Below are 17844 nucleotides of genomic sequence, written 5' to 3'. Positions count from 1 at the left end.
GTCTCTTTGTTTACAAATACACCCAGTTTCAAAAAGGATAATATGACTAATGATGAGCACTGATCTTGAACATAGGATTTTGAAGACTCTCCATGGGTTCAAGAGGCTGATTTCAAGGTCTTTCTCCATTCCCTTGAGTACATACATTTGAATCGCCCAGACAGACAGTTCTAATAGTGTTGGTCTGGTTTTCTGCAGTCTCATATTGCAAATTCTGACTCTCCTCCACTCCACAGTCCAGTCAGCCTTTGGGCCAGATTTCACCCACTCACTGACGGAATTTCTGTGTGGTAAATTCTTTCCCCAATGTATTGTTACTATTAGTCTGCATATTTCTGAGATGAAGCTCATTCTATTATCTATCCATATTCATAGTCTCTTCAGTGTCATAAGTGTTTTTATAATTTCCATTTAAGCCATAGTCTTGATACTCTCTGTAAAATCCATTGGTTTTCTCAAGGGAAGCTTTGTCTTTGTCCATCAATAAACAAATATCCAATCAGAAAACTTCTAGTAATGACCACTCTATCTTGGTTTTCTACTCATGTTCTTCATCCCCATAACATACACATGTACACACACACACACACACACACACAGAGCTCTCTTAGACAGCTTGCACAGATAATTCCTGAAAGACAGGGCTGGATTCATGGACCAATAGCAAGTGACTCTGAATTTATGGGGAAAAGAGGAGAAACCTAATTTCATCAGAATACTAACACTCAACTTTGGAACTGAAGTTTTACTAGTTCATTATAACCAGGAAACCAAGGCTTAGAAAGAGATTCCTCCAATGAGGTATCATCACTTTCTAGCTCTCCCTTCTAGAACACAAAATAAGCTCTGAAATTCTGGGTATGAAGCAACATCTCACTTGGTCTATATTTGATGGTGAGTACTTCAGCAGGGGTTACATATTTAATAAGATACAAATTCCACATAGCCTGCCTCATTTTATCTCCTCATCTTTTTTTTGTTTTTTGTTTTTTTGGTCTTTGCAAGGCAAATGGGGTTAAGTGGCTTGCCCAAGGCCACACAGCTAGGTAATTATTAAGTGTCTGAGACCAGATTTGAACTCAGGTACTTCTGACTCCAGGGCCGGTGCTTTATCCACTGCGCCACCTAGCTGCCCCTATCTCCTTATTTTCTAGGCATTTTGTCAATGTCTTGTTTACAGATTCTAATGATCTTCAAGGGGATATTCCTTTTCCTATATCAATAACTAGGTTCAATAAATAAAAACATAAAAGAGGGAGGAGATTCCCTAAGTGATATCATCTGATTTTCTGATTTTTAGGAAGACAACACAATTTTTTCCTTCTTTTGGGAAGATCTTGATAAAAGGACAGTCCAGCAGGCCTTCAGAAAGTTTTCTCCCTGTGTAAGAGTCCTCCCCATTTCAACTTATACTCTACTTAGCCACCAAAGTGATCTTCTTAAGGTAGAGCTGGGACCACATTGGTCCTTCCCTTAGGTTGTTTCAGTGGTTCCCTAAATAAAGTGGCTCAAGAATAAACTATAAAGTTCACCATTTGCTGTTTTAGGCCTCTCCCAATCCAAACCTCACTATCTTTCCAGTCTTTGTGCAATTCCATGACAGCTTCTTAGGCCTATTTGCAGATTGGCCATTTGACCTCTTTTCTTCCACCTCTGGGGAGTTCCTCAGGCCTGGATACAGCTCTTCTTTTCACTCATATCTTAGCTTCCTTGACTTCTTTTGAGACTTTCCTTAAATTTCATCTTCTGGTGAAGGTTTTTCCTGCCTCCCCCCATACTAACATTTTCCCTTTTCATATTGTTTCATCTACTGTGTATTTATCTCCAATGTATGTGTTGTTTCTCCCATTTGAGTGTAAACTCCCTTAGGGGAGGGGGTCATGCTTTTTACCTTTCTTTGCACCTACAACACTTAGCATTGAATTATTCTTACTTTCCATTCAGACTTACTGGCTGCCTCCCTGATGAAGTCAACAGACTCTTAGTGAAAGCCCTACACTATGATGAGATGGCTAAGAGAAGGAAAAAAAACAGAGAGGGGGTGGGGAATGGGAATGATATGGGTGAAGTCTTTGTCCCTGGAATACCAGAAGGTCTTAATAAATGCTTACTGACTGACTTGTTCTCTAAATAAACACACTTTGAATGGGGGGGGGAAGGACAATACATTCAAGCAGAAAACTGAGAATAATGCTAAACTAATTCCTAAATTGTGGGGAATAGACTCCTGTTCTAGGGATCCCCAAGGAGGAGAGATGGGTCAATTTGGGATGTAGCTGTCAGGCTTATCATTCAGGTAACTTGGTCACAATTTCAAGGATATCCTCACCTGGAGGTCCATGCAAACTTCTTCCTATCACTTTAGGGGACTCACTCTAATGATGTCATTCCTGTTGACCTCAACCTCCTCATGTCTATTTCCCAGAATCCTTTCCAGAAGGAGATCTTCCCTGGTGCCTACTTTTCCTTCTTTTTCAATCTCATATTTACTTAGCTATGTACATTTCATCTTCTCCCACAGAAACCACATATGAGCTTCAAGTCTCCTTGAAAGAAGAGACTTATTGTTGTTGTATTTCCAGTTGGGATCATGAAGCTTTACACTGAAATAAATGTAGTATTTCTTGACTTTAAAATTGTGCCATTTTGGTTCTAGGACTCTCATGTGGCACTCTGGATAGTTTCTGACTCTTTACCACGACTATGTCCTCAGTTTCCCTTCCTAATTATAGTCTTTGGATCCCTATTTCACTATTGATTCCAATTTCCATTTAAGGAATTTTTAAATCACCATTGAGGTCTCCCTTCTCTAAGTCCTCCTTATGCATCTTGTCATCATATTTATTCCTTTAAAATGTCACTTCACTTGTCTCTCATCTTGCTCAATAGGTTCACATAGAAATAATCCTAGGAAAAGTCATTATCTTGCTTTTTTAATATAGAAAATATCTAAACTAATCTAAAACTGAATAAAATAATTATCCTCTAGTTATCATCTTCTCATCATTTTCAATGGGGCTCAGAGAGAAAAAGTCCAAAGATAAGTTACTGTCCTGCTCATCTTTCATATTTAATGTACTATGGTCTCTTACAAAAGCAAATAATAGGGGCGGCTAGGTGGCGTAGTGGATAAAGCACCGGCCTTGGAGTCAGGAGTACCTGGGTTCAAATCTGGTCTCAGACACTTGGGCAAGCCACTTAACCCCATTTGCCTTGCAAAAAAACCCCCAAATAATAATTTTTAATAGCTGGAAAAAATGAATTAGGATGTTAACTCATGCTTTGCTATCTCCCTTAAAGCATCTTCAGTTCAATATCAGTAAGAGACAGGACAAAAAGACCCTGACCTATTACCACATGACTCGACCTCCACTGTCAGATCATTATGCTTTGGAAGCTTTTTGTTACAAATATGTTGAGATGATATCAATTCAAAGGGAGGAAACAACAGACAAGAGTGGGTAGTGAGGAGCCTGGTACTTTAAGTCTACATTTTCTATTAAAAAGCTTCTATTAGAAACCAAGGACAAACCAATCAAAGGCTTTCATAACCTGGCCTCCTCCCTCCTTTCCAATCTTCTTATACCTCACTCCCCCAAAACTATTATTTGATCCAATGACATTGGCTTCATGACTGCTTGACAAATAAAGATGCTTCATCTCTCTTCCTCCAGCATCCCATGCCTGGAAGGCTCTTTGATATATACTTTGACTATTGATCTCCTTGACTATTTGACTTTGACTTGCTTTGACTATTGACTTCCTTTAAATCCCAACAAAAGCCCCACTTCCATTGTCAATCTCAATACTTTCTTGTTGATGGTTTCCTAATTATTCTATCTAGGTTGCACTATATAAATTTGTTTGTATGTGGTCTTCCTCATTAGAGTGTAATCTCCTTGAGGGCAAGTTCTATTTTTGGCTTAGTTTTATTATTATCACAGTCCATAGCTCAGTATATAGAAAGAGCCGAATTAAGATTGATTGATTAATTGAATTACCCTCTTTGTGCCTCTAATGCTCCTCTGAAAAATGTCATGTTGTATGGAAAGAAAGAGCATTCATTTATGAAGTGCTTCCTATGTATCAAGCATTGTGATGAGGGATTCTTAAATATTATCTCATTTGATCCTCTCAACCCAGACAGGTACTATAATTATCCCTGTCTTATAGGTGAGGGAATAAAGGAAGGTTAGGTTAAGTGACTTATCTTTTGTTTCCTTTTTTCTCCTCTGTCCAGCTCATCATGGATTGGGGGTTTCATCAGGAGTTTATTCAGTCTATCATTCAGGTAAAGAGTCAATAAGAATTGATTAAGAGCCTCTATTATGAGGCTCTGTACTAAGATGAGAAGTGACTAGAGTTGGACTTGAACTCACACCTTTCTGACTCCAGGACCATTGAACCCTAAGCCTTTTGAACCAAGCTCTTGCTATTAATGGCTTCATTGCTTGCTACCTAATGAGATATTAGGCAGTTCACTTCCTCTGGGCTCAGGTGCTGGCTCTACCACTTAACATCCAGATCTTTGGATAATTATTCCATTTTTCTAAGCTTCAGTTTTCATTGGTTAGGTGTTCCAAGGTCAGGTTTACCAAAGGGCACTGACTTGCAAAGGTATTAACAACACTTGCAATTTTTAAGGAACATAGAAACAAGTAAGGAACACCTAGGAAGTCAGAATAATTAGTTTAAATACATAACTACTTGTTAGTGGGCTTTCCCTTGGGCACAGAAATCCTAGTTACAAATATGAAAATGATTCTTAAACTCCCCATAGTGCCATGCTGTAAGAAAAGCACCAAGTGAACCTAAAAGGTGATAATGGCTAATGAAAGCCAATGTCTTTTCCTGTCTAGATATCTGGAGAGTTCACTCAATTAACATGCAATTAACAGAAAAAAAATTATATGACAGATTTGAGCATTATAAGAATTTTCATCCAAACTGATGGAGAAAAAAAAGTCAAGGTCACTCAGAAATCTCTCTTTCCAGAGTAATTTTCAACTGTTTTTATTTAAACCTGGTGAATCCCAATGTAACCCTTGATCAGAGCCAATACACCAGGGTGGCCTGTCCACTTCAACCCACCAAAGACAACTGAGGCTGAGAGGAACCAAAAAAGTCTTGAATGATGACCCATTTTGCTGTATCAAAGGCCCTCCCTCAGTTAGGAGCCAAGTTATTTCTTCTGATGTTGCCAGCACCTGAGAGATGGACCTTATGGAAAATATGAATTTGCTAACAAAGAGAATTTTGCTCAGCAAGTGCTAAAGTTTATGGGAGTTTTCCCCCTCCAACTGGTCTGATGAAAAATGAATCATTGTAAAATATGGCCTCTGATCTGCATGACAGAAACCAGGTAATAAGGATCACATTTTCAAAGTATATAATTAGCACTGGAATTCAAATAGAAATGAGAGGTTGAGTTTTTGTAGTCTTTCTAAGTTTACAAAGTGCTTCCCCTTATAACAAGCTTGGTTACATTTTCATTCAGAAAACAAGAAACAGAGGTGAAAGCTCTGATTTTCCCAGAGCTAGAAAGTGGCAGAGCTGGCACTGGAACACAGTCATCTCCCAATATAAGGCCACTGGCTTCCCCAAGAGCCTACTATCACCAAAAGCAGCCACTCTTCTTGAGGAAGGAAATACACCCAAAACTAAGCACAAGTTGAGTTACTAAGAAGACATTTGTTTTGCATTTCAGGAAAACAAATGAAGGAAGGGGGATAGGCTTGGCAACCTTGGACAAGTGGCTAGGCCTATCCTGGCTTCTGTGCTCTTATTTTTAAGAGGGAGATAGGCCTAGATGAACTCCAAGGCTATTTGTTGTTGTTCAACAAAATCAGAACAATTCATGATGCTACCTGGCATTTTCTTGACAAAGATACTAAACTAATTCACCATTTCCTTCTCCTGCTCACTTTATATTTAAGGAAACTAGGGCAAACAAGGTTGAGTGGTTCAATTAGTGTCACAAAGTAAATATCTGAGGCTAGTTTTGAAATCAGTTAGGGTTTAAGTAGAGATAAAAATCTGTGAATGTATGTCAAGGTAGGATGTTGGAATATGAGATTCTGGCACATCATCACAGGGCAGGGTCTATGACCTTAAACTAGAGATGGTCCATCAAAATCATAGGAGATACTCAGATGTCACAGACCCAGAGACTGGTCAAGAATCTAAGACATTTCTTTACATGGAAAAAAATCAATTGGACTATTTTTCCCTTCGTGGGATCTATCCAGACAAAGGGATTCTATGAAAGAAATCAGCCTATTTTTCTTTAGTCTACTGTTCAATACCACCAAATGTATTTAAGTTTCTAAAGACCTTTCTCAACCATGCTTTCATTTTCTTCCTGAAAAGAGGAGTGAGAGGAGGAAGATAACCAGATTTGAATCAAGACAACTGGAGATGACCCTGGATGTGAAGCAATCAGAGTTAAGTGATCTGTCCAGCTAGTTAATATCAAGCATCTGAGGTCAGATTCAAACTCCAATCCTTCTGACTCCAAGGCCCGTGCTCTATCCACTATAGGTGAACAGTATCACTTAGCTTCACTTGTAGAAATGAAAGGGACCTGAGAGATCATATAATTTCTGGTCTCTTATTTTGCAGATGGAGAAACTGAGGGCCCAGGACCATTTGGTCCATATATGGTGCAAAGGCTTTCAGTGATTGACATATGCACATCCAAGTTCCATTTCTAGGGCAATGGATGATTACATGCAAAGTCCAGGTTCCAGTATTTCCTCTTTCCATTTATTTATTTGTGTGTGACCCAAGATAGGTATTTTCATATAGAGAAGTACCCATCACATACCTGATGCTTGAGTGATTTCTTTCCATAATGTAACAAATGATTTTCCTTCAAGTGATACTGGTGAAATATCTACATACTTCATTTTTTTTTTGCTTTTCTGAGACACTGTCTGTCCTAAGCCACATTCTTCTAACTAGCTAATATTTACTGAGGGGATTAGGGTAAAATATGTCAGCTTGCATTCCAAACATAGTACAAAATTACAAGTCTACAAGTTTGTGATTCCATTGGAAAGCACATTATACTATATGCACTGAATTAAATTAAATGTAAACAGCAGTTAAATGAGCTTAATTGTCTATACTGATGTTTCATGTTGTCTCTAATAAAGCATTTAATTAAAAAGTATATGAACCAAAGAAACCTCTGAAATCTCTTCTTCTGCATTTTCATGAGAATAAATGATACCTGTCCTTCCCTTGTGAGAGGATGCTTTTACAAGGTATTCATTAATCCTCTTAGACAATTGGAGTGTTAATGAAAATGGGTTGGCACATAACCTTTGACAGTGCATAAGATGAACTAAACACAAAGAAGTTCTGAAAAATAGACTCTCAGTGAGACCAGACTTCATTCATTTGAATTTCCTCCAAAGTGGTTGCTACCCAATTTTGAAATTCCAAGGATAATGAACATGTGGTCTTAGTGGTATAGACCCTGACAGGACTGCAGTATTCTAGCCATGTCATAAATGTCAACTGGGATGAAGCATGGCTTATTACACTGAACTTATTTCACACATTGGACAGAAACATGGAACTATCATTTGGTCCTCTGGGACTCTTCATCCTCATGTAAACACAAAGTGCCAGGAGAAAGAATCACAGTTTTACTAGAAGGACTGGGGAAATGACCAGCAGAAGAGATGCATGCCCAAAACCTGTCACTTTACAACCATGGAACCAACTTAGTAAAAATAAAAAAAAAACAAGATACAAGACTCACTGGAAAAGAAGGGAGCTCCTTCAGTGTCAGGGGCTGTAAAGAAAGACTTGAAAAGAGGTATGCAGATCTTACTTGCACGAGTATCTGGAGGGGTTTGATGGATCCTTCACTATGAAGCATTCTCCTCCATTGACGCAAAAAGTCTTATCCTTTTCAGCACATTTGACGAGATGGCTCGTTCCAGCTGTGGATGTTGAGGTGGCTGTAAGGGAGACAAAAGAGGAAAAAAATTCACTCTCCTTTCCACAATCAGTCTTCTTTTTTCAATTCTATGGAATGTAAGTTAGTAGGTAAAAAAAATCTGGTGCCTTCCTGGTTGTCCTTGGGTAATGAGAAAGGGGAGGGCAAAATTTCTTTGTACATTTATATAGAAGAACCAGACCAAACATTATCATATCCAACTTGATGACTCACAACATTTCTCAAATATGGTCCCTTTCCCCTGTTCCCACTCAGATGCAGATCCTCATTACCTCATACCTGGATTTTTGAAATTACTGCTAGTGGGTCTTCCTATCTCAAATCTTTCCCCACTTCAAACCAACAATCATTCACCAATGAAATTTCCTAAAGCACAGGTCGAAATATGTTAACAACTATTCAATAAATTCTAGTGGCTCTCCATTGCCTCTAGGTTCAAAGGCAAAGTGCCCTATTTGACCTTCAAATCTCTTCACAACTTAGCCCTTACCACTCACCAACATGTATCATCAATGACACTGGCCTCCTTGGTGTTGCCTAAATAAAACATAGCTCCAGGCATTTTCTTGGGTTATTCCCCAGACCTGGGGAACCCAACTCTTCTGTCCTGACTATTGATATTCCTTGTTTCCTGTAAATCCCTACTAAAATTCTATCTTTGATATGAAGCCTTTCCCATCCCCTATTAATTCTAGTTTCTTTTCTCTGTTAATCACTTCCTTTTTATCCTGTATAAAGTCTGCTTTGTTCCTCTCTGCTTATTTGTTGTTTCTCCTCTTAGATTATTCCTTGAGGGTAGGAACTGACATCTGGCTTTACATACTTAGTACTTAGCATTTGGCGGGTGTTTAATGAATGTTTATTGATAGATTGTTATTATTTAATGATGTGCCCATGGTCTTATTGGAAGTATACGCTAGAAGCAGTAGGTGAGCCTAGGAGTTGCCAACAGAGGTGAAGAAGAAAGGATCTGTTTCTTAAGGTGAATGATCAATGCCTAATTTACAAATAGAAGTAAGTTAGAACTTTAATGGCAAAGAATTGGAAATCAAGGAGATGCCCACCAATTAGGAAATGACTATGTTATGGTATATTAGTGTTACACAGTACTATTGTTCTATAAGAAATTATGAGCCATTGGACTTTAGAGAAGCATGAACTTAGTGAAGTGAGCAGAAGCAAAAGAACATTGTACAACTTAACAACAACATTGTGAGATGAGCAACTATGATGAATGCAGCTTCTCTCAGAAGTTCTGAGATCAAGGACAATCCTGAGAGACTGACTATGGATAATGCCATCCAAATCCAGAGGATTAAAAAAAATCTAGAGTCTGAATACAGAGCAAAGTACTTTGGAAAGATTTCTTTTGTGTTACTCCTTTCTTGCTCATTCTTTTCCCTTGGTTCTAATTCTTTTTTTCCCAACATGACTAATATGTAGGTATGCTAAATAGAAATGTATAGGTACAACTTTTACCAGAGTGCTCACCACCATGGCGGGGGGAGGGAAGGTGACAGAAAAATGTGAAACTCAAAAGTTTCAAATGACTGAATGCTGAAAATTTACCAAGACACGTAATTGGAAAAAATAAATTAATTAAAAATAAGCTATAACTTGACAACTCAGTACAAGATTTGTCTAACTAAATACATTTCGCCAAATGAAAAAAAACTATATGATGCCTTGTGAAACAAGAAACGTCACTGGGGTCATGCACATAAAAGTTATTTCCTCAGGAACTTAGGAGAGGGAATCCATGTTTAGAGCAGGACATTGAGCTGGATTCATGATCCCTCAATGAATAGTATCAAAGTAGAATGAATCAAGATTTTAAGTTAGAAAGGTGGCCCTAATTGTTCTGTGTGGGCTCACTATTATACTTGTTAAGCTTTCTAAAACCTTTCCTGCCTCCAAATTTAGTTCTAGGGAGGTCACAGAAAAAGTCTAGGAATATGGAATCTAAGCTCAAGCCTTAACAAGAGTTGATCAATTTCTCTGCTGATTTTTCTTTTAGTTGGAAACCTTGTGTGGAGGAAATGGGAGTTATTCCTCTTGTTCTGAGTTCCCAGAACCTCTGGAATCTTTCTTTTTCCTGCCATCTCTTTCCCTGTTTCCTTTTCCTTTAATTCTTACTCCAGGTGATGCTTCTTAAATATGGACATGACTTCTAACCCAGTTTTGTCTCCCATAGCTTTGCTAATAATGCTTGAATATGTCTTCCAATATTCTGTCTGCCTAGGCTTCATAATTCATAGGCTAAATAGTCATTCCTGGGATTACCTACAACTTGAGTTCTCTTTTTTTGTGTCATTTTTGAGATTCATCTTTAAAATTTTATCACTTCCAGTTTGAATAAATTTCAAGGACTATTCCCTTTAATTAAAAAAAGCATATCTTATTGTCTGATCTTGTTATCTCTTATGCTTTTTGTTTCTTCCTTAAGGATGTGATTTCTCTCTCATCACTCTCATTTTGGATCAATGTACAACATGGGGGTTAAGATTGGGAGAAAAATTGTAAAACTCAAATAAAATCTTTAAAAATAAAAAAAAAACTTACCACTTCCAATGAAACTGAGGGAGAAAGGGAGAAAAATAAACTTTGCTATTGGTTAAATGGGATAAAAATTTTGAAAGGAAAAATGAAATCAAAGATTGAAATGTGGAAATGGTGGTGGTACTAGAGACGCATATAGAGGATTATTTCTTGATTTCAAAGCAGGCTGAGATGACTACTGCAACATTCATTTGGAAATGGTCTATTTAAAAAATGATAAAACATGAAACAAAAAAGACAAAAGACAAGTAAGTATCCTCACATTTGTCTTACTAGTTTATATCTGAATGCTTAAATTATAAAGGGGGGAGGGGAATTTCCTACACAAACTCAGACTAATGGAAGAAGCAACATTTAGAAAATTATGTGCATATAAGATATAGAATAAATTGGTGATAACATTCAGTGGAAGTGGGAGAAGTTTGATGCAGAAGATGGGATTTTAGCTGAGATTGAAAGGAGCCAGGGACACAAAAAGATGGAAATGAGTAATTCCCAATGTATCAGTATACTTATCATAGAAATGAACTGTCAGTGTCAAAGTAAAATAGAGAAGCCCAGACTTTACGTATCGAATAAGTTCAATTTCTGTAAACTGTAAACTCCTGGGGCATAAAAATATTTTGGTAACTCATAATGCATACAATTATAATCTGCCTTTCTAAAGGTTCATCTCTTCAAGTACTGCAAATTGTGTGTTTATTCATTCTTACAAAATACTACAAAAGGAAAGTTTCAGGTTCAATCATCTATTTGACCTAGACACCTATGGATATTCTTCCATGGGATTAAAAAAAACTTGACCAGTGTAGTTAGCATTCCATTAACACTTGCTACTTCTGATGAAGGGTGAATGGGTAGAATCATAGATTTAGAGCTGGAAGGGCCTTAGATATAGGATGAGCATTTGTGATTCATTCTTTGTCCAGAAAAAGGCATCTGAATGTCCAGGAATCAACCATGTGTTTTAATATACATGACAGGTTGCTTAGCTAATTTTTTTATGGCTTAGTAGTAAGTATTGTATGTCTCTTTCAGAAGGAACTTTGTTTTAGCAGTGTACAAAAATAAATTCTCCACATAAATCATACAGACCAGCTGTGTGCAGGGAAGAGACACATTGGGCCTATTTTTCATGTTCTTTCCAACTATTTTAAGAATAGCATCATATTGGCCAAGAAAGAGGAATGCTTTTTTATAAAATTGGAAAATTATGAAGAGTCTTTTAGCTAATCCTTTGAAATCAGACTATCTTTATCATGATTCCTAGTGGAAAACAGTTTGTTATGAAGCAGCGATGTGTAACTCCCTTCCTTCTTTCAGACAGAGCTCAGACTACTGCCTGGGTTCGCGGAAACTTTGACAGTAAACTGAGAAACATTTGGAAAAAAAACAAAGCCAGAGGTTTCTGCAGCATGTTTTCTGTAGGTTACAGGGCCATCAAGGCTGATCATGGAATCAGAAAGAAGCAGTGAGCCTCTAACTGAGACAAGGGGTCCACTCTTTGATTCCAGGAACTCAGAACCAGTTGCTAAGGTCATTCATTCTAGCCACTTCTGGCTATGGATAGTGATATATGGACCTTTCAAATTTCCACCATGATTCTTTCTTGTCATTGAAGTTTGGCACAGAGAAGGACCTCATACTTATTGCTTTTCAGGGGCTCTTCCTTCTCTGCCTCAAACATACAATCTATAAGGCGTAATCACCCTGCACCTGCATTGTTGGGCAATCAAAGACCCAGACAATCCATGATCTTTTCTTCCCTCCTTGTTGGAAATGACCTGTGTCTCTGAGGGAGAACCATCACAATGGATATGACAGAGGAAACCCAAGAAGCCAATCATTAGCAAACTTCAGGTGATAGGAAAATTGAGCTCATTCAATACATAAGGCCTGGGCTTCTCTATTTTACTTTGACACTGACAGTTCATTTCTATGATAAGTATACTGATACATTGGGAGTTTCTCATTTCCATCTCCTTGTATCCCTGGCTCCTTTCAGTCTCAGCTAAAAACCCATCTTCTGCATCAAACTTCTCCCACTTCCACTGAATGTTATCACCAATTTATTCTATATCTTATATGTACATAATTGTCTAAAATGTTTCCTCCTCCATTAGTCTGAGTTCATGGAAAGTAGAGATTGCTAGTGGACTTTTCTTTGTCTCCACTGTCTAGCATAGAGATTGGCCCATAGTTAACACTTGATTAATGCTGGTTGTCTAACTTTGTGACTGAGGTAACTTAAGACAAGTGATAAATATTTCTTTATAAATTTAATGTCTTTCCATCCCATGTGTCTAATAGAATATCTTGCACACAATAGAGTCTTCATGAATGGCATTCAGTATAATAGGAAACTCATTATAGGAAGGGATCTTTGAAATAATATAGTTTAAATGTAAGGACTGGCAAATTGTCTTATGTGGGGGGGAATAAGATTAGGAGGAAAATTGCAAAACTCAAAATAAATAAAAGCTTTACAAAAAGAAATAATATAGTTTAGAGGTCTTTAACAAGTCTAGGAACTTTTATTTTTTTAAAATGGATAAATGTCTTTTAACAATGTTTAAATTCTATATATTTTATGTATTTAAAAACCTTCTGAGATGGGAATATTAAATGTCACTAGACTATCAAAAAAAAATCCATAACTTTAGAATAGATTATGAACCCCTGATCTAGTTCAACCTCCCAGGTTTTCAGATTGGGAAGCTGAGGCCTCAATGGGTAAAGATTTATTTGCAAAGGATCACAGATGTGGCAGGAACAGTGCTGAGAGACAGCCTTGTTGGGTAGACAGGGCCTCATTTTCCACACCAACATATGGATAAATTCATTATTTAGGTTTTGGGGGGTGGGGTGGGGGATGGTGCTGAAACTATCCTTAAAATCAAATTGGCTCAAACCACAGACAGATTCCTGGGACCCAAGGCTCCATGTCAATAGCTAAGATGTCAGGACCTTTGTATAACATACCAATATAATCAACAAGGAAACAGAAAAGATAATCTCAACTGAATCAATGATATATCCTGAGTATTCTTTCTAGGTTATGACTAAGTAGACTTTGTTTTTAACTGCTCAGAGATCTAAGAGTCTAATACTGAAGGTATTCCATTCAATCAGCCTTAATCAAGATCACCTATAACAAAAAAGTTACTGGATAGTTAAGCTGGGCTTCCAACTCAGAGACTTCTGATTCCAAAATTATGGCTCACATTGTCATGGTGCAAGGGTGGTACAGTGGATAGAGCAGTGACCTTGGAGTCTAGTCTCAGATACTTACTAGCTGTGAGACCTTGAGCAAGCCACTTATCCCTGATGAATGCACCTCCAGGACCATCTCCAGTCATCCTAATTCCTATTTGGCCACTAGATCTTAGATGACTCTGGAGGAGAAAGTGAGACTTAGCACAGGGTCCCTCACTCAAATTCAATTCATGGTATCCCTGATATCATGGTCTTCTTTGAGAATAAATGACAAACATTATATGGGAGTAGGGAACCTTTGTTCAGCCAAGGGCCATTTCAATATTTATGACAACATTCAAGGGCTATGGCTGGTCAAACATTTCATTAATTCACCTCTAAATAGCAACTAGATTTATTGAATTTTGAGTTCCAGCTGCATTTGCCTTGGCAACACTAGATTAATATTACCTACAGGTCAGAGGCTGCCACCCATCATACCCTTACTTTATTTTTTTAATTATGTTTCCTACCTTTCTAAAGACTGCTAAGACAACTTTATTTGATATGTTTGGAGCTCATACTAAAAATGAGAAAAATCATTTAAACATGGGAATGCATTTAACAAATGACACCTCCCTCAACCTACTGATTTCTCTAGGTATAGAATACAGGTCTACAACAAGGTGAAATTGGGAACTCAAGTCCATTCTATGTGAAAGAAAATAGTGAGATGCAGGAATAGTTGTTCTCAGATGGTGATGGTAGGAGACAATATATCATGAGAAAGGGATAGCTTGAATAAGGGAACCCTGAATACGTAGGATATAATAAGTGATAGGGGATTTCTTATTTACCAGGAAGCATGTAAGGAAGACTAATCCATAGAGTATAGTGTCTGGCACATAGTAAACATTTAATAAATGCTCATTCATCAAATAAATGCTTTATCCATAGTTCCCACATCACTGCCATTCACAACTGGCTAGAGATTCTACTTGGGTAAACACATTGAACCAGGAAGTTGAAGAAGGGAGAATAGGGGCTGGGGAAAATGAAACAGGGCAGAAAGGGAAGGAGGTCACTTGCATGAAGGTGGGAGTACTGCTGAATATCTTAGGTCCAAACAACTCTTGGACACCACTATCCCAGGGGTGGGGAACCTTTTTCTGCAAAGGGCTATTTGGATATTTATAGCAAGATACAGTGGCTAATCTTGGTCAAACAATTTATTATTTCACCCCTAAAAAGTTGCTACATTTATTAAATTTGAAGTCTTACCTGACATCACTTTGGCAACACCACAACAATATGGGCCAAGGACCAGAGGTTCCTTGCCCCTGCTCTATACCATAGATAAACTAAGGCAAGTATAGAAAAGCAGAGGACCTTCACTTCATTGAAGGCTCTCCATTCATTCATTTATAATTCACTCAATCACTTATTCAATAATTTTTATTGAGAATTGATTAAATCTTGACTAAGCACTGAATTCATCTGTGCTCAGGGTAGCAATCCAATTGATGGGTCTGCTGCCATTTTGAAACTTATTGAATTCTGAGTAGCCAAACCTGATGCAGACAAGACATATGACTAGATGTCTTACTCTCTTTTATTTTTAAGTAAGGAGAGAAATTCTTTATCCTTCTCAGCTTTTTGACAGGAGAACCACTGCCCATTTGAGAGAAAATATGGTATAATGGGGGGTAGCTGGGAGGCACAATAGATAAAGCACTGGACTTGAAGTCAGGAAGTTTAAACCTGACCTCATATGTTTATTAACTGTGGAATCCTGAGCAAGTCATTTAACCCTGGTTACCTCAATTTCCTCATCTGTAAAATGAGCTAGAGAATGAAATGGCAAACTGCTCCAATATCTCTGCCAAGAAAAGAATCAGAAATGACTGAAAAATGAATGAATATCAACAAAATGGAATATTGACTAGGCTACTGGTCTGAGTCAGAAGGAGCATGGTTTTAAATCTCACCCAAGACATAATCTCTGTGATTCTGAATAAGTCACTTAACCTCTGTGAGGAGTTTCTTTATCTGATGAATGAGAAGGAAATCCTTAATATTCACCTCACTGGATTTCTGTGGGCTTAATGTACTTCTGAACCTATGAGGGATCCTTAAGAATCAGTTAAGATTATGATGATCATGAATGTCTGATCCCTGGTAGAGGACCCCACCATGTTAATTCCAAACAGTATCACAATGAAGGGACCCAATCTAGCTGCATCAGCCACAATGGGGTTAAAATTTTTAATTCACTGTTCTACTTAGAGGTTAAAGTCAAAGACCTTAAACATATTGGAAACATTAACAACATCTGAAGTATGCAATGTTTGATTCTGATTCCTCCAGGTTTCTCAAGTAAAGATACTTCAAAGAAATGTTCTGATTTGGGTTAGATTGTACTTAAAAAGAAAAGATTTGAGATAATCAAGGAGTTCTCACAAATATACTGAGCTTGCACTTGTCTATGAGAACAAGTCCACTATTCTAAATATCCCAACCCTGCAAAATTTGTAGATTACAGAAATTAAGCTTCCTTCTTTCTTCATCAAAAGTTATCCCCCATAGTGACTGAAGGCCTTCAAAGCTATACCAGGTTTCTGACCATTTTTACCAAACACAGCTCAAAAAATACCATGCCTCCCAAAGCTCTGGCTTTCCTCACTTTGGGTATGTTTTCAAGGGTCCTTCCATTATCAGTGTGGCAGACAGCCAGGGTGTATCAGAGCCTTTCCCCTAGAACCAGCCCTGAAAATCAATTATTGGAATCCTGTGACAAATGAGTAGGGGTCAGTCTGGCAGTGCATCTGGACTCCATCACTCACATGATTCATGATCGATTATGGAATGCAACTGCATGGATATAAGAAAAGGTAACCAAATAGTAGCCTATGACCCTTTAGTCTGAATTGAATAGTTCTATAGTTCTATATCCAAACTGTACATTGTCACATTTTCTAGGCAGCTTACCTTCAAAATCTCTAGTGGTAATGCGTTCCGACACAGGTAAATGCATGTTCTTTCCGTCTCTGATATCTCTTAAAAGAGACAATGACCCAACTGGTTTGGTTCCTTGGTCTATAGAACCTCTAGAAATGGCAATCAAGGATGCTGGGAAGGAACCACTTGGAAAAGTCCTGAAGGATAGGCAGGGAGCTCCCTTCTCATGCGGCTCTGCAGCAGGAACTGTCAAGCCCAACAGAGGAGCCTCAGCTCTGATTGCTTCCTAATTTCTGCAGATGCTAGCAGATCTTGGGTGCCCAGAATGACAGAAGAATGACAGGAAGTAGAATACCAGGCTCAAAGCCACGGAAGAGAGAATGCTCTGGCTGTTGGCATCTGGCCTGGAGGGCAGGGGCAAGTTTCTTTACCTTGCTGAATCACAATGAAGAATCCTTGACTTATTCCCAAAAGGAAGAGCTGACAGAAGGAGAAAAGAGAGCTCTGGTAGACTGTGGGCTCCCTGAATCAACACTGCTATTTAAAGTAGCAGGCTTGATCACCAGACCTTAACATCACTAAGCTCTGAGGAGAAAAGAAGGGTAGAAAGGCCACTTCCCATTCATTATCCCAACTAAGAGCCTTCTCCAAATGTAGTATGAAGTCAATACATTCTCTAGTCTAGTCAGAATACTTCTCTTTCCAGATGAAGATGCTCAGGAAGAGGACAAGGAGGAAGGGCCCACAACAGGCAACCTAACATGCCCACCTCAGCACATTCCTGACTAGTTGTGTTAGTGGAAATGATCACTCTTTGTGCCTTGCTTCCTATAGCTGTAAAATCCATCTACCAAAACTCGATCTACCTGGCAGTTAGGAGACAAGAAGAGAAAGATCAATGGAGGTAATGGTAGTGAAAGAGCCCTCTTCAAACTAACAACTATTAGTGGGAATTCTTAGCTGAGGGACTAAGAGCTTTTTTTTAATGTCATGATGCTTAGAAAGAGTCCACAGACCTCACCAAGCTCCTCCAGGGGGTCCATGGGAAATAAAATTTCAAGAACTCCCATGTTAGAGGCAACTAAGTGGAGCAATGGACAAAGCATTGGACTTGGAATCAGGAGAACATTCCTTCCTATGTGCAAATTCAGCCTCTGACA

The 17844-nt window shown here is 38.2% G+C and overlaps 1 protein-coding gene across 7 annotated transcripts in view; it reads right to left on the bottom strand.

Annotated features, from left to right (window-relative positions):
• The window catches only part of NRG1 (neuregulin 1), an 887736-nt gene that overhangs the window by 36343 nt on the left and 833549 nt on the right, over nucleotides 1-17844 (bottom strand). For 6 of the 7 annotated variants that reach the window (XM_074228294.1, XM_074228297.1, XM_074228298.1 and 3 more), the window contains one exon: nucleotides 7844-7973. In XM_074228294.1, coding sequence (XP_074084395.1) covers nucleotides 7844-7973 — 130 coding nt within the window. Of the gene's footprint in view, nucleotides 1-7843; nucleotides 7974-16714; nucleotides 17343-17844 lie in introns of those variants that run through there. The other variant, XM_074228300.1, reaches the window with a different exon arrangement.

This window comes from Macrotis lagotis, chromosome 3 (assembly GCF_037893015.1).
Source record: "Macrotis lagotis isolate mMagLag1 chromosome 3, bilby.v1.9.chrom.fasta, whole genome shotgun sequence".
Classification (NCBI taxonomy): Eukaryota; Metazoa; Chordata; class Mammalia; order Peramelemorphia; family Peramelidae; genus Macrotis; species Macrotis lagotis.
The sequence above is the reverse complement of the archived record's forward strand: the minus strand, read 5'-3'. Positions and strand labels throughout refer to the sequence as shown.